The sequence below is a fragment of the Mustela nivalis genome, assembly GCF_964662115.1.
Source record: "Mustela nivalis genome assembly, chromosome: 4".
Classification (NCBI taxonomy): Eukaryota; Metazoa; Chordata; class Mammalia; order Carnivora; family Mustelidae; genus Mustela; species Mustela nivalis.
Window position 1 is genome coordinate 35,548,087 of NC_139023.1, and position 22,009 is coordinate 35,570,095.

Sequence of the window (22,009 nt, forward strand, 5' to 3'; positions counted from 1 at the left end):
AACCTTTGTTGATTGTTCTAAAATCATTCCAAATAGCCTTTAGAAAATTGATTTTTATTTAGTCCTGCAGCATCTTGTCATTTATTATCCTAGAATTAAGAATTAATGCATCTAGTGGTCCTTCCTAGCTGTGTACTTTGGGTAAATTCTGCAGCCTTTAAGGCTTAGTTTCCTCATTTACAAAATGGGCACAATCATATGGACCCCGAGGATATTATTACCATCAAATGTGACAATGGCATAGAAAGCCATTAACACAGTGCATAGCACACAATGAAAGCCCAAGAAATGTGATTAATAGTAAAAAAAAAAAAAAAAAAAAAAAAAAAAAAAAGAATTAATGCATCTAATAATACCAAATGTTGGTCAGAGTGTGGGGAAACAGGATGAAACTTCCCCCCAGGTGTGGCTATATACATACATATCAACTACTACACTTTCTGTGAAAGTTGATTTTTTATCAACACACAAATGTTCTTCTTTTACTTTAAAGTACCTCATCCAGCTGAAGCAATGCTCCCAAATGGCTTGAGAACGGTGGTTGCAGTTATTTTGGAAATGTTAACTGGGTTGATCACTGGAAACACCCCACATTCAGTAGCTTCTCTCTGGTGACGGTTCAACACAGCGGCTGCATACTCTCAGAGATAAATCTTCCCTTAGAAGGAACCTTTTCGTTCCCACTGAAATCATCCCAAACCGTCTGCTCGCACGAATTTAAAGACTGGATTACAGTTTGAGTTCCTTAGCCCAGAAAATCGGGCTGACTCATGGACTTTTCACGTGATCTTTGGCAAGGAAATTCCTATGTCGGTGTAATTCCAGGAAGGCTCAACAGATGGCACAAAATCGTTTTTGTGGCACCGCTTTGCTTAAACCAGGGACCTGCCTTGGGTCAAACGCTCGGTTTCCCTTGCGTTTTGGAAAGGACTTTCCTCTTTTCCTAGGAAAGGAACACCGCGGTAAGTGAGCAGGCTTTTTGTGGATTGTTCAAAATATGGCAGAAGGACCTCAAGTATGCGAGAAAATGCCAACCATGGCACAGGAGAGGGGTAGACCTTCTTTGGAATGTTTGCCGGATGAGTTTCAGTGTCCTATGAAAAAAGTTGCGGCTGTCCTTTTCATTTCCAAGAACCATGAAAAGTGGGGTGTCTTCACGGCTGTCTTGAAGAGAGGTTAAAAAGAACTGGCACTTGCAGCCATAGTTCAGGGAAGACACTAACTGATGTCATTTCGTCTGTTTCTGTCTGCATTTCTCACCTCTCCCTCTCGTTGCTTGCTTTCAGGGACATTGACCGCAGTTTCTGCCCCTTGCGCAGAAGTATGTGTTTTTCTAGTAAGTTATGTGTTTTTCTAGTAGACCTGAGCCTTTGCTCCCCCTCATCACTGGGGCTGTAGCGGTTCCTTCGTATCTGTCACTCATGAAGCACTCTGAAAGCAGGGATTACACCAACGCTCTTCCTATCTCTATCCCCAGCCCCTGATACCTGGCACAGCCATTAAATAAACATTTGTTAAATGCAGGAAGTGGCAGGGATGGGTCTAGCGCTGCTTTCTTCCAGGTCTCTAACCTAAACCTGGGCAAATAAAGCGATGTCGTTCTTTCTTTCTTACTTGACTTAACCAGGGACTCGCATTTATCTCAATGTTTTGTTCATCGTGTCTTTTTCGTGGTTTTAATGTTCATAGAACCTATCCACCAGAGTTTTTTTGTTTCTCCCTCATCGAAATAGAGCGTCCATCTGTCTTTTTTTTTCCTCCCTCTTCTTATTGGATGCATTAAAGAAAAAAATAAAAAAAAAAGTTTACCTTTGATCTCTTTACTTCCTTTTAAAACAAATTATGTACTCTCTGACCGTCTTCTTCCTCTTTCCCTTCTCCTTTATTTTGCTTAAGTAGAAAGGCTCCTGGCTGGCTTGTTAAGTGTATACAGTAGGAGCTGCTTGAGGATATAAATACCCTTGGAGCAATATTTGTGTGGGGGGGGGTAGAGGGAGGCGGGTAGGATGTTCTCAGCTGGTCCACCTTCTTACATGGTGGCTGAAACTCAGACACAGTGGAGGGGTATCTCACTAACTAGTGTCAATGATCCACTATCGTGTGAAAGAAATTTTCTGTATGTATCAAAATTCCAAATAATACAAGCATGTTTCTCTAAATATAAAATATGTTGGGGCGCCTGGGTGGCTCAGTGGGTTAAGCCTCTGCCTTTGGCTCAGGTCATGATCTCAGGGTCCTGGGATCCAGCCTGGAATCAGGCTCTCTGCTCAGTGGGGACCCTGCTTCCCCCTTTCTCTCTCTGCCTGCCTCTCTGTCTACTTGTGATCTCTCTTTCTGTGTCAAATAAATAAATAAAATCTTTTAAATATATATATAAAATATGTTTACATTAGCTATATTTTGAGACAAATCTTTTGAGTCAAGAAAATGTTCAAAATTAAATTTTGCAACTACATGCAAATGTATAAGAAAGAGAATGAAATATCTATGATTCAGAGATCCAGAAATAATCACTGTTTGCATTTGATATATTTCTTTCTATTCTCTTTTGCCTAAGGCTTTGTATATTTTGTCAGGGTTTAATCATATTTTACAAAATTCGAGTCCTACTACATACACGATTTTGTATCTTTTGTTCATTATGTTATTTATAATTTATATTTAACATAAATATAAATTATATTTACATAACATTTTCTATTACTTCAAAAGTATAATATTTGAGGCTGCATGATGTTCCATGTTATAGGTATACAATAACTAATTAAACTGTTTTCTACACTAGACAATATCATTTTTTTTCAATTTTTCATATGTCACAAGCATTTTCAGAGTAATATATATTTTTTTTAAAGATTTTTTTTTTATTTATCTGACAGAGATCACAAGTAGGGAGAGAGAGGAGGAAGCAGGCTCCCTGCAGAGCAGAAAGCCCGATGTGGGGCTCGATCCCAGGACCCTGGGATCATGACCTGAGCCGAAGGCAGAGGCTTAACCCACTGAGCCACCCAGGTACCCCCTTCAGAGTAATATTTTTATGTGTATTTCTGATAATTCCTTTAGGAAAAAATTCTGAGAAGTGTAATTGCTAAAATAAGGATAAACATGTTCTTAAGGAGTTTATGTTTGTGAACAAATTGCCCTTCAGAAAGTTTGTACTAATTTTTCATTCCTGCTGGTAATAAACAAAAGCTTTTATTTTAGTCACACCTGCCAATACTGGCCATTATAGTTTTTAATTCTTCCAGTTTGGTAGGTAAAAATAATTATATATTTTTTAATTTTTAAGAAATAAAAAGTCCCATTTGATCACTTTATCTTTTTGTGCTTAAATATCTTAAATTATAGAAGTCCTAACATTCCCTCTGTAAAACCTTCATTCTGTATCTTTAAAAGATATACGTTTTCCTACATGGCCAAAGCATTTATCAAAAATGAACATTTATTATTATTATTTTTTAAAGATTTTATTTATTTATTTGACAGACAGAGATCACAAGTAGGCAGAGAGGCAGGCAGAGGGAGAGGGAGAAGCAGGCTCCCCACTGAGCAGAGAGCCCTATGCGGGGCTCATCCCAGGACCCTGGGATCATGACCTGAGCCAAAGGCAGAGGCTTTAACACACTGAGCCCCAACATTTATTATTTTTTAATAGAATCTAATGCTGGGTCCATCTTAAAATTCTTTCTCCCTCTTTTATTCAAGTAACTTCTTTACTGGGTCTGTCTAAACTGAGATCCAGAACATGATTCATCTAAATGTTATGCCCTGGCTTGTTTAATATGCATTTTTTAAAATAATTTTTTAATTTTTTATAAACATATAATGTATTATTAGCCCCAAGGGTACAGGTCTGTGAATCGCCAGGTTTATACACTTCACAGCACATACCCTCCCCAACGTCCGTCACGCCACCACCCCCTTCCCACTCCCTCCCTCCCCCATCCCTCAGTTTGTTTTGTGAGATTAAGAGTCTCTTATGGTTTCTCTAATATGCATTTTCTAAAAAATCAAGTATGGTTGACAGGCAACATTACATTAGCTTTAATACATTAGTATCAGTTTGCAACTTTGTGATTCAACAAGTTTAAATGTTATGCAGTGCTCATCACAAGTGTGGTTACCATCTGTCACCATAAGATGCTATGACAATGACATCGATTATATTCCCTACAATGTAGCTTTTATCACCTTGACATATTCATTCTGTAACTGGAGGCCCGTACCTCCCACTCCACTTCCCCCATTTTGCCCATTCTTCCTACCCCTCTCTCCTCTTGCAACCACCTGTTTGTTCTCTGTATTTAGGGTCTGTTTTCTACTTTTTGTTGTTTGTTTTGTCTTTTAGATCCTACGTATAAGTGAGATCAAGGTACTTGTCTCTCTCTGACTTCCTTCACTTAGCATTACAGGTCCCTCCACGTTATTGCAAATAACAAGTGTAATTATGTTGAGGTGTATAAATACTGTATAAATATCTTCTTTATCCACTCATCTATGGATGGACACTTTAGCTGCGTCTATATCCTGGCTTTTGTAAATAATGCTGCAGTAAACATAGGGAGCGTTTTTATCTTTTGTGAGATTGGGCGTAATTCCTATTAATAACGATTGCTTTTTAATTCTTTGATATATTTTCTGAGCAAATAATGTGCTCTTCTTTTTTACATATTTTTAAATTTTAGATTTTTAATTAGTTGATTTTAAACTATTTTTTAAATTATTATAATTTTTAATTAGTTTTTAATTAATTGATTTTTTTTTGGAGAGAGAGTGAGTGCAAGCAGTGGGGAGGGGCAGAAGGAGAGAGAGTGAATCCTATGCAGGCTTCACACCCAGTGTAGAGCCTGATAGGAGGCTCCATCTCATGACCCTGAGATCATGACTTGAGCTAAAACCAGGATTCAGACTCTTAACCAACTGAGCCATCCATGCACCCCAACAATGTGCTCTTCTTAATTTTCAATGTTGAAAATAAGCCAAGAGGAAAATAAAACTCCCTTATAATCCCACCATGTAGAGATCATTACTTAATATCTTGATATGTATCTTAATTTACCCACATGTATCTATACATACTTTTTGCTGTACATTTTAAAAATAAACCTTTGTCACTTACATATAGATGGTGTGCAATTTCCCATGAAATTAACTTTTCATCATTTTTAAAGGTCAATGGTAATATTTAATTATATGGAGATAACCATAATTTACTTGACAACCCACTATTTTTGGAAAATTAGATTTCCTTTTCAAAAAATAATTTATTTTGTACTGGCCACTTTTTCATTCCCTTTTACTGGTTTAACAGTTTTTCCATTACTTCTCTTGGATTTTCCAAGCTAACATTCATATATTTGAAAATAGTGATCAATTTATTTTCTGTATTCTAATATTTCTGTCTCTCACCCCTCCTCTCTCCCCACCTTAATTATAGTGGCTGGAACATCTAGACTACAGTTAAATAACAGTGAGCATTCTTGATTTTGAATTTGACAGAAATGCCTTGGGACTGGGATGTTTAAGTTAGGTAATATATTTTTCATCAAATTTTCAAAGTATCTTTTCAATATCTACTTTAATTAAAGTTGTATTTTTAGGCAGAAATTAATGCTGCATTTAACAAGTGAATTTTTAACATCTGTGGAGATGTTCATCTGTTTTTCTCCTTTTATCTATTATGTATTATTGTCATAGATTTGCTAGTAATAATAAGTATTCTTGTAGTATTAGAAATACCCTAATTAATCATTGCATATTATTCCTTCAGTAAGGAGCTAGATGGATTAGGATTTCTTCATTCTGTGCTTCTCCCCACCACCAAATGATTGGAATTTGTCCCTTTTATTTGTTTTTCTCATAATTACTCTTAATTTATAATATACATACTTAGACTTGTATTTTTCTAGCAATATCTTGAATTTACTGGATCTATCTATAGATTCTCCTTAATCAGGCAAGAATCATAGCATGATTTTAGTTTACTCTCTCCCTCTCCCCCACTGTCTACTAACTCCCTTGTAATTGTTGGCAATTTTAGTTCCACATTGTTATTAAAATTTTTATCATCAATACTAATTGGAATTTAGCACTAAATTTTCCTACCTTCTTTGCAGAGTATTCCTTCCTGCATCCCTTTTATTGTCCTTTTTTTGCGGGGTGGGGGGACTCAGAGATTGGTCTGTCCTCTGGTAATTCAGATGGTGGATCTGTCTTCCAAGTCTGTTAGTAGTTCTTTTATATATCATCACTTTGGCCTCTTGTGCTGTGTTTTGGGAAAATTTCTCTTCCTGGTCTTCCATCTCACAAATCCTCTCACATCAGCATTGCCACTCTGTAATTCAACTCATACAGTGAGTTTTCCATTTCAATTTTTAAGTTTTTAATTTCCATGAAAGTAAAACTCCATTCCTTTTAAGAATTCTTCTCTCTCACTGAGGATGTCTATCTATTATCAATGACTATTCTGCTCTTTTATGTCTGTTTCCATGGGTATTAGCTTCTCTTATATCTTGAGTTTGGTTCCTTTTTATCATGGTGTTTATTTTGTAAGTGTCATGCTTTTTGATTGTGCAACCCAAATTGTGGTTGACACTCCATGTCAAATTGCTTGTTGATCTGCTTTCATAGTCTGTTTGTCAGAAGGGTGGACCAAACTAGTGTGTATTAATTTCATATTGCTGTTGCAGCAAATTACCACAATTCAGTGGCTTCAAAAAAAAATCTACTATCTTACAGTTACGTAAGTTAGTACTACAACATAGGTCTTGTTGGGCTTATATAAAGGTGTTGACAAGGCTGCATTCCTTCTGGAGGCTCTAGGGTAGAATCCATTTTCTTGCCTTCTTGAGTTTCTGAATTCTACCTGCATTTCTTGGCTCATGGCCCCTTCCTCATGGCAACTCAAACCCTTCTCACATCACATCACTGACCTCTTCTGCCTCCTTCTTCTGTTTTTAAGGACCCTTGTAATTACATTGATTCTACTTGAATAATCTAGGATAACCCTCTTATTTTAAGATTAGCAAATTAACAAGTTTAATTTCATCTTCAACTTGAATTCCCTTTTTCCATGTAATGGCATATTTACAAGTTCTGGGATTAGGAGATGGACATCTTTGAAAAGCTAGTGCCCTATCATAGTCCCATCTGCTTGTGATTTTCAGAGACTTCTCTTGCTTTCAGTTCCCTAAAAGACTTCTCTTTCTGACTTTGTATGTGTGTGTGTGTGTGCATACATGCACGTGCGTTATTATTTCCTCTATCATTTAGGAGATTTAGAGCAAGAGGAGGAGGCTAGAATCTGTGCATACCACATTGTTGTTTCTCATAATTTTTATTTTATTTTTATTTTTTTATTGTGTTGTGTTAGTCACCATGTAATACATCATTAGTATTTGATGTAGTTTTCTAAGATTCATTGTTTACGTATAACACCCAGTGCTCCATGCAATATGTGCCCTCCTTAATACCCATCACCAGGCTTACCCATCACCCCAATCCCCTCCCCTCTAAAACCCTCAGTTTGTCTCTCAGGGTCCACAGTCTTTCATGGTTCATCTCCCACTCTGATTCCCACCCCCCTTCACTTTTCCTTTCCTTCTCCTAATATACTCCGTGTTACTCCTTATGTTCCACAAGTAAGTGAAACCATATGATAATTGACTTTCTCTGCTTGACTTCTTTCACCCAGCATAATCTCCAGTCCCATCCATGTTGATGCAAACATTGGGTATTCATCCTTTCTGATGGCTGAGTAATATTCCATTGTATATATGGACCACATCTTCTTTATCCATTCGTCTGTTGAAGGGCATCTTGGCTCTTTCCATAGTTTGGCTGTTGTGAACATTGCTGCTATGAATCACTTTGAAAAACAGTGTGGAGATTCCTCAAAAAATTTAAAATAGAGCTACCCTATGACCTGGTAATTGGGCTCTCATAATTTTTAAAGTTTGTAATTGAAAATGTGATTTTCTTGATTCAGAAAATGTTTAGAATGTTTAAAAAGATGGCTTAAAAAATTTATTTTGTAGTCTGAAAAATGACTTTACAAATTTCGGCAAAAATTTATTTGACTTAAGAATCAATATTAGCAAATGCTCCATGAAACCTGGGGACTTAATATTCTTTTTTCATGGGTTCAAAGACTCTGTTAAATCCTTTATTACTTATTTTATTCAAATCCCCATATGCTTACCTTATGTGCTTGATCTATTTGTGGCCCAGAGAAATGCATTACACGTCTTCACTATCACTATCTCCTTGTGTTTTTAGCATTTCTGCTTTGTAAATTTTGATGCAGTTATTCATTGCGTGTCTTTATCTGTTGTATTTTCATTGTGACCTATTTGTTTTGAACCAGTATTAAGTAGTAGACTCTCTTATCCTCATTGCCAATTCTCTGATCCTTTCACCTAATGGAGTATTACATACACAAACTGCAATTCCTGATGAATACAGCCCCCAGTTCTCTTATCTTTGCCCTTTTACAAGTATTGTTATATGTGTTGTGTTAGTCACCATGTAATACATCATTAGTATTTGACGTAGTTTTCTAAGATTCATTGTTTTCGTATAACACCCAGTGCTCCATGCAATATGTGCCCTCCTTAGTACATGCAATATGTGCCCTCCTCTTTTACATGCACATATCCTGTTTTCCCAATTCCATTCACTGAAGAGACTACATTTTCCTTATCAAGTATTTTTGATTCCCTTGTCAAATATTAGTTGACTGTGTATACATGCAATATGCACCCACCCTCAAGTGCTTCCCTACCTCTTATTCAGTTCTTTTCCTCCCCCCAGATTTATTGAGATATAATTGATTTGTATAAATTTAAGACCTATGATGTGATAATTGATACATATATATCTCTATATATCTATATTTATGTATACCTATTGCAATAGGTATACATAATTAACACATCTAACACCTCACATAAGTACCTTTTATTTTCAGTTGTGAGAATCTGCTCTCTTAGCAACTCTCAAGTATATAAAACAGTACTGTTAACATGCTGCACAGTAGATCCCCAGAACTCATTCATCTTATATCTGGAAGCTTTTACCCTTTGACCAACATCTCCTCACTTCCCCTGTCTCCAAGACCTTGACAACCTCCTTTCTATTCTCTGTTTCTATCAGTTTGGCTTTTTTAGATTCTCATATAAATGAGATCATACAGTATTTATTTCACTTAGCATAATGTCCTCATGTTCTATCCATGTTGTCACAAAAGGCATTCCATTTTATATGTACCTCACATTTTCTTTACCTATTCATCTGTCATTGGACACTTAGGTTGTTTTCATGTCTTGGCTATTGTGAATAATGCTGCAATGAATATGGTGATCCACTATTTTCTGAGACAGTGATTTCATTGCCTTTGGATATATGTCCAGAGTGGGATTGCTGGATCATATGTTAATTCTCTTTTTAATTTTTTGAGGAAACTACTGTTAGCCACAATGGCTACACCAGTTTACCTTCAGTGGTGTGCAAGGTTTCCTTTTTCTCTACATTCTTGTCAAGACAGGTTATTTTCTAGGTTTTTTTTTGATAACCATTCTAATGAGTATGAGGTGATAGCTCATTGTGGTTTTGATTTGCATTTCCCTGATGATCAGTGACCTTGAGCATCTTCTGATGTACTATAGGCTATCCATATGTGTTCTTTGGAAAAATGTCTATTCAGGGCTTCTGTCCATTTTTTAACCAAATTCTTTTAAAAAACTTATTAATATTAATATTAGTTTTAATATTTCCTATTGAGTTATCTTAGTTCCTCATATACTTTGGATATTAATCCCTTATCAGATAACATGATTTATAAATATTTTCTCCAATTTTATAGGTTGAATTTGCATTTTGCTGCTTGTTTTTTTGTGTTGTACAGATGTTTTTAGTTTGATGTAGTTTCATTTGTTTATTTTTGGTTTTGTTGCCTACGTTTTTGGTGTCAGATCCAAAAAAATATTGCAAAGACCAATGTCAGGGAGTTTTCCCTTATATATTCTTCTAGGAACTTAATGATTTCAGGTTTTTTGGTTGAGTTTTTAATCCATTTGGAATAAGCTTTTTTGAAAGTGGGGTAAGATAGGGATCCAATTCTTTTACATGCACATATCCTGTTTTCCCAATTCTATTCACTGAAGAGACTACATTTTCCCTATCAAGTATTTTTGATTCCCTTGTCAAATATTAGTTGACTGTGTATACATGGATTTACTTCTGGGCTCTCAATTCTGTTCTACTGGTCTACATGTCTGTTTTTAAGCCAACACATACTGTTTTGATTACTACAGCTTTGTAGTATAGTTTGAAATCAGGTAGTGTGGTGCCTCTAACTTTGTTCTGCCTTAGGATTGCTTTGCAAGTTAGAGTCTTTTGTAATTACATATGAATTTTAGAATTCTCTTTTCCACTTCTGTGAAAAATGCCATTGGAATTTTAATAAAGATTGCACTGAATCTATAGATGGCTTTGGGTAGTGTGAACTTTTTAACAGTATAATTCTTCTGATCCATGAATACAAGATATCTTTCCATTTGTTTGTATCTTTTTCAGCTTCTTTCAGCAATGTCTTCTAATTTTCAGTATACAGGTCTTTCATTTCCTTGGTTAAAATTATTCCCAGATATTTTAGTCTTTTTGATGAATTTGTAAATGGGATATTTTTTCATTTCTTTTTCAGATAGTTTGTTATTAATACATAGATATGCAACATTCTGTTTGTTGGTTTTGAATCGGCAACCTTAACAAATTTAATAATTCTAACAGTTTTATTTCATGAAGTCATTCAGATTCTCTACATATAAGATCATACATCTGCAAACAGAGATATGCAAACAGAGGGAGGGATGAAATTCCTTCTCATCATTTGTCAAGGAGTCTATTTTCCTGAGACAAAGCTTGAGTATGACAGGTTTTCCCTAATAAGGCTCCTGATACCTTTTTATGGGTGTAGATGTTTTTGGATCCTACCATTAATTTTCTATCCTTCTTTGTTTTTGGTGGCAAGGTGGTTTTTTATTTTTTATTTTTTATTTTATTTATTTATTTATTTATTTTAAGCTTTAGTTCAGTTTGGCAAGGTGGTTTTTTAAAAGTTTCTGTGTTTTATTAGGTGTTTTGGTGGACACTGGGAGAGGCTCTAGAAGAGGAGCAGTGAGGGACTTTTAAAAACTGTATGTATGTACGTACTTATTTATTTATTTTAGAGAGAGTGAGTGAGTGTGTGTGTGTGTGAACGGTGGGGGGTGGGGGGAGGATCAGAGCAGGTGGGAATAGGAGGGGGAAAGAATCTCAAGCAGACTCCATGCTGAGTGCCGAGCGCAGGCAGGGCTTGATCTCATGACCCTGAGATCATGACCTGAGTATGAGTCGAAACCAAGAGTTGGATGCTCAACTGACTAAACCACTCGGGTGTCCCTAGGGACTTTTAACCAACCATATGCCATTTTGTAATGAAATTCTCCAGCCCAGAAGAGTTTTTCTCTCCCAAAGAACGGTTAATGGAAACCCTACTTATCTCTTAACTGTTTTACTATTTCCAATATATCTTCAGGTATGAACTGTGGATCCTTTTGTTAATAAAACTGAACAAGTAGTCAACATCTGCTTTCAGTTGTTCCTGCTATGCAAGAAACAATATTAATATTAACAATATTAAGAAATGCTGTCTGCTCTTGTCTCCTGAGAACTTCTAGATGTTTAGCTGTGCAGATCAGCTCTTGAATAGGGTAGAGTGAAATCACATCCAACCCTTTGTTCTAGTCTCAAGTATGGAATGTGTGGGTTCATGTACCTGCCTCCACCCTTCAGATAAGTAATCTTTTCTCAATCACTTGACAACAGTGTCATGAACATCAGTGCCTAGAATTTGTTGTAGTACAGTGAGACTTTATAGGTTCTGGGGAAACTGTTATCCCATACATACAGCAGTTTTAGACTGACATGTACTTTTTAATATTTCACTCTCTTTTCCTGTTTTATCAGCATGTCAACTGTAGGGACTTGATGTTTTCAGATTATCAAATGCCAATTCCTGTCTCTCTCAATTTGTGGCTTTTGGTCTAGTGTGAATTGGAAAAGCACATATCCATTTTTATGGGAATTGTGTCAAATAATGAGATCCTGTGACTAAAGAAATTTCCCATGACCACAAAGGGTGGAGTATATGCATTATCTCATCTGCATCTTCCCAATCTGTAAGAGTACCTCTAACATCTACCTGTAGGTGGTTCCAGGCAGGTGTGATTGTGGGCACTCTGGTGCAGGATTCTGCCCTCTGGCCACCACAGCTGCAACTGCTGCTTTTAGGAGGGTACAGTGGGAATTAGGCAGCTGTGGAACCCTCCCTGTCCTGCTAGCTCTTGCTCCCTGCAGGGGCTCATAAATGCTTTTCCACACAGATCAAAGCTGGAATGGTATAGACCCATGAGTTAGGGTTAGGTCTTTGTCTCTGGGACTAGATTCTTGCTTGATCTTTTGCACAATTATAGTTCCGCTGCTTTGTCTCAGTCACAAACCTGGTGTCTGTGGGCTAATGTGCCTGCTTCTACCCCTCAGCCAGTCATAAATGTCCAGTTTGGTGTACCTTAATCTAACTTCTCATATGGCTCCATGAACAGTGGGTTCATTGCTACAACTGATTTTGCTAAGGTCCAGTTCATGGAGGTGGAGGAAGGAGGGGATTCTTCCTTGTTTGTGTCCAAACTTGGCTTTATTCCAATTGCTACCCTCACAAAAGGATTTGTCCTTCAGATACCACAGAGATTCAGACACCAAGCCACAGGTGGATAGACCTTCCAACCTGTCAGCCACCCTCCTCCCCATTCCTTTTTTAAAAAGATTTATTTGTTTTTATTTGAGAAAGAGAGCATGTGAGCATGAGCAGGAGGAGGGGCAGAGGAAGAGGGAGAGAGAATCCTCAAGCAAACTCCCTGCTGAGCATGGAGTCCAATGTGGGCCTCGATCCCAGGATCCTGAGATCATGACCTGAGCCAGAATGAAGAGCTGGATGCTCAACCAACTGAGCCACCTAGGTACCCCCCATGAGATAAATGGTTATCTCATGTTGCCTTGGCCATGCCTTGGTTAAGGATCTGAAAATCTGGCTAACTGCATGCATGGCTTCACAATGACCACCAGCAGCTTATCTCACACTCATCTAATCATTCAGAAGCCCTAAGAAGCCACATTTGGTCCACTTTTCTTAGAAAGATGTAGGAGAGGAAATACAGCATCATCCTCTTACTTTGTTTTATAGTTCATACACAGTCCTTTTAACATGGACGCTACTTACCATTTAAGAGTCATTTATACCAAAAAGTAATGTTTTCTGGTAACACAGGGGACATTCTACATGTGTCAGGTTTTCAGAAAAGAGCTAGAAAATAACTCATTGGTAAGATTAGTCACTGGAGAAAGAGTTAATTGGGTTGTTAACACTTTATCCATGAGAAGTCACTGGCTGCAGCAGATGGCTGAGTTTAGTGCCAAACTGAATACTGGTGTCCTGTCTTGAGAATGTCTTACAGTTTCTGGAAAGAGCTTCTTGGTTGCCCTTTTGTACAATTTTAGATTATCAAACTGAGTGATACCACATTTTGGAGGGATAAAGGACTGCCTTTTAAAAGAGACTGAAGTGGGCATCTGGGTGTCTCAGTTGGTTAGGCAACTGCCTTTGGCTCAGGTCATGATCCCAGAATCCTGGGATCAAGTCCCACATTGGGCTCCCAGCTCCATGGGGAGTCTGCTTCTCCCTCTGATATTCTCCCCTCTCATGCTCTCTCTCACTCTCGCAAATAAATAAATAAAATCTTTAAAAAAAAAAATAAAAGAGAATAAAGTATCCTCTAAGCCAATGAAAAGAGACCATAGTCATGTTGTTAACTTTTAAGACAGTTGATTTAAAACCTTTGTTTACTAAGTCAATGCCTGTGCTTCTTCAGAAACCATTTCTATTAATTTTTTTTCTTCTTTTTTTCCTGTTTTTTTTTTTTTAAAGATTTTATTTATTTATCTGACAGACAGAGATTACAAGCAGGCAGAGAGGGAGGCAGAGAGGGGGGGGAGGGGAAAAAGGCTCCCTGCTGAGCAGGAAGTCCAGATTCGGAGCTCGATCCCAGGACCCTGAGATCATAACCTGAGCCGAAAGCAGAGGCTTAACCCACTGAGCCACCCAGTTCCCCCCCCCCCTTTTTTTATTTTTTAAAATCCATTTTGATTTTATTTTTTTGTGTGGTATAAGAAGTAGTCCAGTTTTCCCAATACCATTTTTTGAAGAGATTGGTTTTCCCCATTGTATAGTATTGACTCCTTAATTGTAGATGAATCGACCATATAAATGTGGGCTTAGCTCTGGGCTCTCTATTCTGTTCTATTCATCTATGTGTCTATTTTTGTGCAAGTACAGTTTTTTTCTTACTACAGCTTTGTAATATATCTTGAAATCTAAGGCACTGATACCTCTGCTTTGTTCTTTCTCAAGATTGCTTTGGCTATTCAGGGTCTTTTGTTGTTGCATTCACAAAATAAATCTCTTTTCATTATCCGTTATATAATGTAAAGCTACTTAGATTTGAGGGGTGTTGAGAGTTTTTATCATGAACAGATGCTACAATGCTTTTCTGCATTATTGAAATGATCATACAATTTTATCCTTTCTCTTGATGTGATATATCACATTAATTGCTTTGCAAATACTGAACCACACTTACATCCCTGGAATAAATCCCACTTGAGAGTGGTGAGTGATTTTTAAAAATCTTATTAGATTCATTTTGCTTTTATTTTTTTTAAGTTTTTTTTTTTTTTTTTTTTTTAATTTGACAGAGAGAGATATCACAAGTAGGTGGAGAGGCAGGCAGAAAGAGAGAGGAGGAAGCAGGCTTTCCACGGAGCAGAGAGCCCCATGTGGGGCTCTATCCCAGGACCCTGGGATCATGACCTGAGCTAAAGGCAGAGGCTTTAACCCACTGAGCCACCCAGGCGCCCCAATTTTGCTTTTATTTTAATGAGGATTTTTGCATCTGTGTTCATCAGAGATACTGGCTTATAGTTCTTCTTCTTCTTCTTCTTCTTTTTCTATTTTTTTGATAGTGTCTTTTCTGGTTTTAGTTTTAGGTTAATGCTGGCCTCATAGAATGAATTTGGAAGCTTTTCTTCATCTTCTATTTTTTTGAATAGTTTGAGAAGACCAGATATTAATTCTTCTTTAAAGTTTGGTAGAATTTGTCTGTGAAACCATCTGTTCCTGGACTTTTGCTTTTTGGGAGTTTTTTCAATTTATTTTTATTTTTTATTTTTTTTAAAGATTTTATTTATTTATTTGACAGACAGGGATCACAAGTAGGCAGAGAGGCAGGCAGAGAGAGAGAGAGGGAAGCAGGCTCCCTGCTGAGCAGAGAGCCCAATGTGGGGCTCGATCCCAGGACTCTGGGATCATGACCTGAGCTGAAGGCAGAGGCTTTAACTCACTGAGCCACCCAGGTGCCCCGGGAGTTTTTTTTAATATGGATCTAGTTTTATTGCTAGTAATCAGTCTGTTCAAATTTTCTATTTCTCAGATTCAGTTTTGGAAGGTTACAAATGGATTTTATCCATTTTTCCTGTTGTTCAGTTTGAAATTAAGAGAAAAAAAATCCCATTTATGATTGCACCAAAAATAATAAAATACCAGGAAAAAACTTAACCAAGGAGGTGGAAGATCTGTACAGACTGATTACCAGCAATGAGACAGAATCTTGCAAACAAAAGTCCAGGACCAGAAAGCTTCACAGGTGAAACCTATCAAACATTTAAAGATGAGTTAACACTTATTCTTCTCAAACTATTCCAAAAACAGGAGAGGAAAGAAAGCTCAAAAATTCATTCTCTGAGGCCAGAATTACCCTGCTACCAAAACCAGATAAAGGAACAACAGAAAAAGAGAACTCTAGCCAGTATCAAAGAAAAATAGATACAAAAATTCTCAACAAAATATTAGCAAACTAAATTATTACAAAAATGATTCAACACAATCTCGTGGGATTTATTTCTGGGATTCAAGTGTGGTTCAATATTTGCAAATCAATCAACATGATATATCACATTAAGAGAAAGGATAAAAACCACATGATCAACCCAAATGATGCAGAAAAAACATCTGACAAAGTACAACATTCATTCATCAAAGAAAACCCTCAATAAAATAGGTTTAGAGAGAACATACCACAACATAATAAAGGCCTTATTTGAAAAACTCACAGCTAACATCATACTCAACAGTGAAAAACTGAGAGCTTTGCCTCCAAGATCAGGATCAAGGATGTCCATTCTCACAAGGATGTCTTATTCAACATGGTACCAGAAGTCCTAGCCAGAGCAATCAGACAAGAAAAAGAAATAAAAGGCATCCAAATTGGTAAGGAAGAAGTACAATTTTCACTATTTGCAGATGACATGACAGTATATGGAGAAAATCCTAAAGAGTCCACAGAAAAGCTAATAGAATTGTTAAACGAATTCAGTAAAATTGCAGGATACAAAATTAATATGCAGGAATTTGTTACATTTCTATATACTTCTCCTCTTTTAAAATTAATGGACTCTATTTTTTTAGAGAAGTTTTAGTTTTATAGAAAAATTGAGCAAATAGTCCAGCAGTTTTCATATACCCCTTCTCCACTGTGTACATCTTTTCCTCTTACATTTTGCATTAGTGTGTTACATTATATAATTGATATATTATTGCTAACTAAGATCCGTAATTTATATTTGGATTCAAATATACATGCACACTTTTTCTGTGGACTAGATTTTCAATTAATTTGGGTACATACCTAGGAGTATGTACCCAATATGGTCAGAGTATATTTATTTTTGTAAGAAGCTGGCAGACTGTCTTCCAAAGTGTCTATACCATTTTGAAGTCCCACCAACAATGAATGAAAGTCCCTATTGCTCCAGAGCCTCACTAATATTTGGTGTTTCAGGATTTTGGCCACTCTCATTGGTATATAATGGTATCTCAGTATTTTAGTTTGCAATTTTCCGATGACATATGATATTGAGTAACATATCATATTCTAATTTGCTATTTGGTGAGGTCGCTGTTCAGAACTTTGGTCCATTTTTAAATTGTTATTTTATTATTGCTGAATTTAAGAGTTCATTGTATATTTTGAACACAAGTCCTTCATCAGATATGTGTTGTGTAAATATTTTCTCCCCGCCAGGGGCCTGTCTTTTCGTTGTCTTAATGGTGTCTTTTGCAAAGTAGAAAATTTTAATTTTAGTGAAGTCCAACTTTAACAATGTTTTCTTTCATGATTTTACTTTTGATAGTGTATCTAAAAAGTCATCTCCAAACCCAAAGTCAGCTAGATTCTTCTTATATTATCCCCTAGAAGCTTTCTAGTTTTATAGTTTATATTTAGGTTTATGATCCATTTGGGGTTAATTTTTGTGAAAAAGTGTAAGTTCTGTGTTACAACTTCCCCCCACCTTTTTTTGTTGCATGTGGATGTCTTATATATAGTTCCAGTACCATTTGTTGGAAAGATGGTCTTTTGTCTTCGGAATTGCCTCTGCTTCTTTGTCAAAGACCAGATGGCTATATTTGTGTGGGCCTATTTCTAACTTCTTTATTCTGGTCCATTGATCTCTCCATCCATTCTTTCACTGATCCCATACTGTCTTGTTTACTGTAGACTTATAAGAAGTCTTGAAGTTGGGTAGTGTCACTTCTCTAACTTTGTTCTTTTTTTTTTTTCTTCTGTAAATGGATAATACTTTCTAATTTATTTGCATGCCTTCTATTGTTTAAAGTAGGCATTTTGAGTATTGTAATGTGGTAACTCTGGAAATATAACAAGGTGGTAACTCAGATTCTCTCTCCCATGGTTTGTTGTTGCTACATGTTGCGGGGTGTTGTTGGTTGTTTGCTCAGTGACTGTTCTAAACTATTGTGTAAGGACTGTATTCTTTGTTGTGTGTGCCCATTGACTTCTCTGCTCCATTAGCTTACTGGCTAGTTAGTGCTTTGATGGGGATTTTCTTAAACACCTAGGGAAAAAATAAAAGAAAACTTCTGATCTTTGTAGATTGGCTCTGTGTTGATGCATTTCCTCAATGCTTGTCCTGGATATTTACAACTCTGCCTTCACAGCGTCAAAGGTCAGTCAGAGATGAAACTTGAGGATTTTCTTATCTTTTTTGAGCTTCCATACGGCCCTGGACATATGTGTATCTCTTTACATTTTGTGGCAAACATGGGGTGTTACAAAGACTTTTCCCCCCATATCTCTCTTCCTTCCCTGGCTTTTTGGTTTGTGTGCTATTTGTCACATTTGTTATTCCTTGTTCTAGGTACCTATGGCTAGTATGTTTACCTTTAAAGGTTTTCAATAAACATTACCGAGCAGCCTACTCCAGCCCTGAGAAAATTCTGAAGAGGGTGAAACAAAGTCACGCCCCTGAGTGGACCCCTAAGAGAGTGCCCAGACAGGATAAAACACAGAACCATATTTCTTGGATAATAAGGTCTGTATTGCCTCCCCTGGTACCAACAAGCTACATAACTGGGAAAACATCACCCTTAACTCTGTGGACAGAAATGACTCTTACAGTGAATGAAAAGATCATTGATATTTTGTGTTTTGCAAGTGGAGGTTGGAGAGCCATCATCCAATATTTATATATTTCATGTGTATTATATTTCTAGAATTTGGACACATATCAAGATGCTCTGAAGAACAGCAACAACCCTTTGGGGAATAGCCATTTCAACATCATGACCAAAGACAAAGACTCAATCACAGGAAGCTTTCACTTTGTATGCCTTGTGATCTTAATAGTTGGAAACATAATCCAATTTTCTGAAGAGAGTGAATTTGCCGTGGACATGTCAAATATGAAACTTACTCATGTCCCAAAAAACCTGCCACCAAAAACGAAAATCTTAGATATGTCTCAGAACCACATATCTGAGCTTCATATCTCTGACATGAGCTATCTCTCAGGGCTTAAAGTTTTGAGACTTTCTCATAATAGAATCTGGTGCCTTGATTTTAGAATTTTCAAGTTCAACCAGAATTTGGAATATTTGGATTTATCTCACAATCAGTTACAGAATATATCCTGCCATCTTATCACAAGTCTCAAGCATTTAGACCTCTCATTCAATGACTTTGATGTCCTGCCCATCTGTAAGGAATTTGGCAACCTGACACAACTACATTTCTTAGGATTAAGTGCTACAAAGTTACGACAATTAGATCTGCTACCAATTGCTCATCTGCATCTAAATTATATCCTTCTGGATTTAGAAAGATATTATGCAAATGAAACAGAAAGTCTTCCAATTTTAAATACAAAAACACTTGACCTTGTTTTTCCTCCAAATCAGCTCTTCTCTGTCCAAGTGAACATATTAGTTAATAGTTTAGTGTGCTTACAACTGACTAATATTAAATTGAATGATAGTAATTGTGGACTATTCATTACCTTTTCATCAGGACTCACTAGAGGTCCAACTTTACTGAATGTTACTCTCAGACATATGAAAACAACTTGGAAATGTCTAGTTGATATTTTTCAATCTCTTTGGCCCAAACCTGTAGAATATCTTAATATTTATAATTTAACAATATTTGAAAAAATTGAGAAAGAAAATTTTCATTATTCTAAAACAACACTGAAGGCATTGAAAATAGAGCATGTTAAAAATGAGGTTTTCCTTTATTCACAGACTGTGTTATACACAATTTTTTCTGAGATGAATATTATGATGTTAACCATATCAGATACACGTTTTATACACATGCTTTGTCCTCCGCCATCAAACACATTTAAGTTTTTGAACTTTACCCAGAATCTTTTCACAGATAGTATTTTTCAAAATTGTTCCCAACTTGTTAGATTGGAAACACTTATCTTACGAAAGAATAAATTAGAAGACCTTTATAAAGTAAGTCTCATGACTAAGCATATGACATCTTTGGAAATATTGGATGTTAGTGGGAATTCTTTGGAATATGATAGACATGATGGAGACTGCACTTGGGTTGGGAGTATAATCGTGTTAAATTTGTCTTCAAATATACTTACTGACGCTGTTTTCAGATGTTTACCTCCCAAGGTCAAGGTGCTTGATCTTCATTATAACAGAATAAGGAGCATTCCTAAGCCAATCATGAAACTAGAAGCTTTGCAAGAACTCAATGTTGCTTCCAATTCTTTAGCCCACCTTCCAGACTGTGGTACTTTTAGCAGCCTTTCTGTACTGATCATTGACTCTAATTCAATTTCCAACCCATCAGCTGATTTCTTCCAGAGCTGCCAGAAGATTAGTTCCATAAGAGCAGGGAACAATCCATTCCAATGCACATGTGAACTAAGAGAATTTGTCCAAAGTCTAGGCCGAGTATCCCATGAAGTAATAGAAGGTTGGCCTGATTCTTACAAGTGTGACTATCCAGAAAACTACAAGGGAACCCTGCTGAAGGACTTTCACGTGTCTCAGTTATCCTGCAACACAACTCTGCTGCTTATTACCATTGGGGTCACTATGCTGGTATTGACTGCTACTGTGACCACCCTCTGTATCTACTTTGATCTGCTCTGGTATCTCAGGATGGTGTGTCAGTGGACCCAGACCCGGCATAGGGCAAGGAACATACCTTTAGAAGAAGTCCAAAGAACCCTCCAGTTCCATGCTTTTATTTCATACAGTGAACATGATTCGGCCTGGGTGAAGAATGAACTGGTACCTTGCCTAGAAAAAGAAGGTATAAGGATTTGTCTCCATGAGAGAAACTTTGTTCCTGGCAAGAGCATCGTGGAAAATATCATAAACTGCATTGAGAAAAGTTACAAGTCCATCTTTGTTTTGTCGCCTAACTTTGTCCAGAGTGAGTGGTGCCATTATGAACTCTACTTTGCCCATCATAATCTCTTTCATGAAGGATCTGATAACTTAATCCTGATCTTGCTGGAACCCATTCCACGTAACTGCATTCCTAGCAAGTATCACAAGCTGAGGGCTCTCATGACACAGAGGACTTACTTGGAATGGCCCAAGGAGAAGAGCAAACATGGTCTTTTCTGGGCTAATATTAGAGCTGCTTTTAATATGAAGTTAGCACTAATTGCTGAAAATGATGCAGAAACTTGAATAAGTCAGGGACTTCTATTTAAAAAAAACCATCATTAACTTGGATTCTGATGAACATGATGGTTTTGGGTTGCTGTATAGGTGGTGCCTTTATTAGCTCTACACATTTGGAGAAGACTTAAGGAAAACTGTTTGAACTAAGCTAGGGGGCAAGGCTGGAGGCCGAGGTGTTGCTCAAACTTGCCTATTATAGGTACCTCCGTCCTCTGGTTCAACCATTCTGTTTCAAATGGAAATACTCTTGAGTAAATGCTCATTGAAGGACCCTTGCTTTCCCTTCTCCTTTCAGCCACAAATGGATTCTGTGTGAACAGGAATTTATGGGATTTCATGGCAGCAAGGAAAGGGTCAACCTCAAAAGTGTATACAGTGGCCCTAGGAGTATCTTTTTTTCTTTATTTTCTTCATTTATTTCTAGGGAGAGAGAGTGCATAAGCAGAGTGGGGGCAGAAGGAGAGGGAGATAGAGAAAACCAAGCAGGGTCCACACCCAGCACAGACCCCAATGTGGGGTCCAATCCCACAACTCTGAGACCATGACCCAAGCCAACATCAAGAGTCAGACACTTTACCAACTGAGCCACCCAGTCACCCTGGTCCTTGGAGTATCTTCTGGAGCTTTACTGTCCTCTGAGTGAACTTTGTCATCCTGTTCAACTTTGGAGCTTGGGAAAAAATTAGACCAGTTATGGAAAATAAAGTTTTTTTGTTCATCTGAGTATATTATTAAATTTTTGACCCTATCATACAAATATGTAGTTAACCAGTTAACTCATGACTTCATAATTTACGTATATAAAGGGAAATACAGTTGACCCCTGAACAACATGGGTTTGAACTG

The 22,009-nt window shown here is 37.0% G+C and overlaps 2 protein-coding genes across 12 annotated transcripts in view; one reads left to right on the forward strand and one right to left on the reverse strand.

Moving 5' to 3' along the window:
- Positions 1–6,509, reverse strand: part of FAM114A1 (family with sequence similarity 114 member A1) — a 91,415-nt gene extending 84,906 nt beyond the window's left edge. Inside the window, exon 1 of the mRNA XM_082728885.1 lies at positions 6,106–6,509. The gene's annotated coding sequence lies outside the window, so the exon portion shown is untranslated. The remainder of the gene's footprint in view (positions 1–6,105) is intronic.
- On the forward strand, positions 454–21,881 carry TLR6 (toll like receptor 6). Of its 11 annotated transcripts, none has more exons than XM_082728870.1 (5): positions 454–962; positions 5,438–5,530; positions 11,135–11,199; positions 18,364–18,537; positions 18,719–21,881. In XM_082728870.1, exon 5 carries the CDS (start codon positions 18,788–18,790, stop codon positions 21,167–21,169), a length of 2,382 nt encoding a protein of 793 aa, XP_082584996.1. In that variant the 5' UTR covers positions 454–962; positions 5,438–5,530; positions 11,135–11,199; positions 18,364–18,537; positions 18,719–18,787; the 3' UTR covers positions 21,170–21,881. The 11 variants fall into 11 exon arrangements, with proteins under 11 accessions (XP_082584996.1, XP_082584994.1, XP_082585001.1 ...); XM_082728873.1 differs by having other exon boundaries at positions 837–962; positions 11,135–11,203; XM_082728872.1 differs by having other exon boundaries at positions 837–962; positions 11,135–11,195.
- The last annotated feature ends 128 nt before the right edge of the window (positions 21,882–22,009 follow it).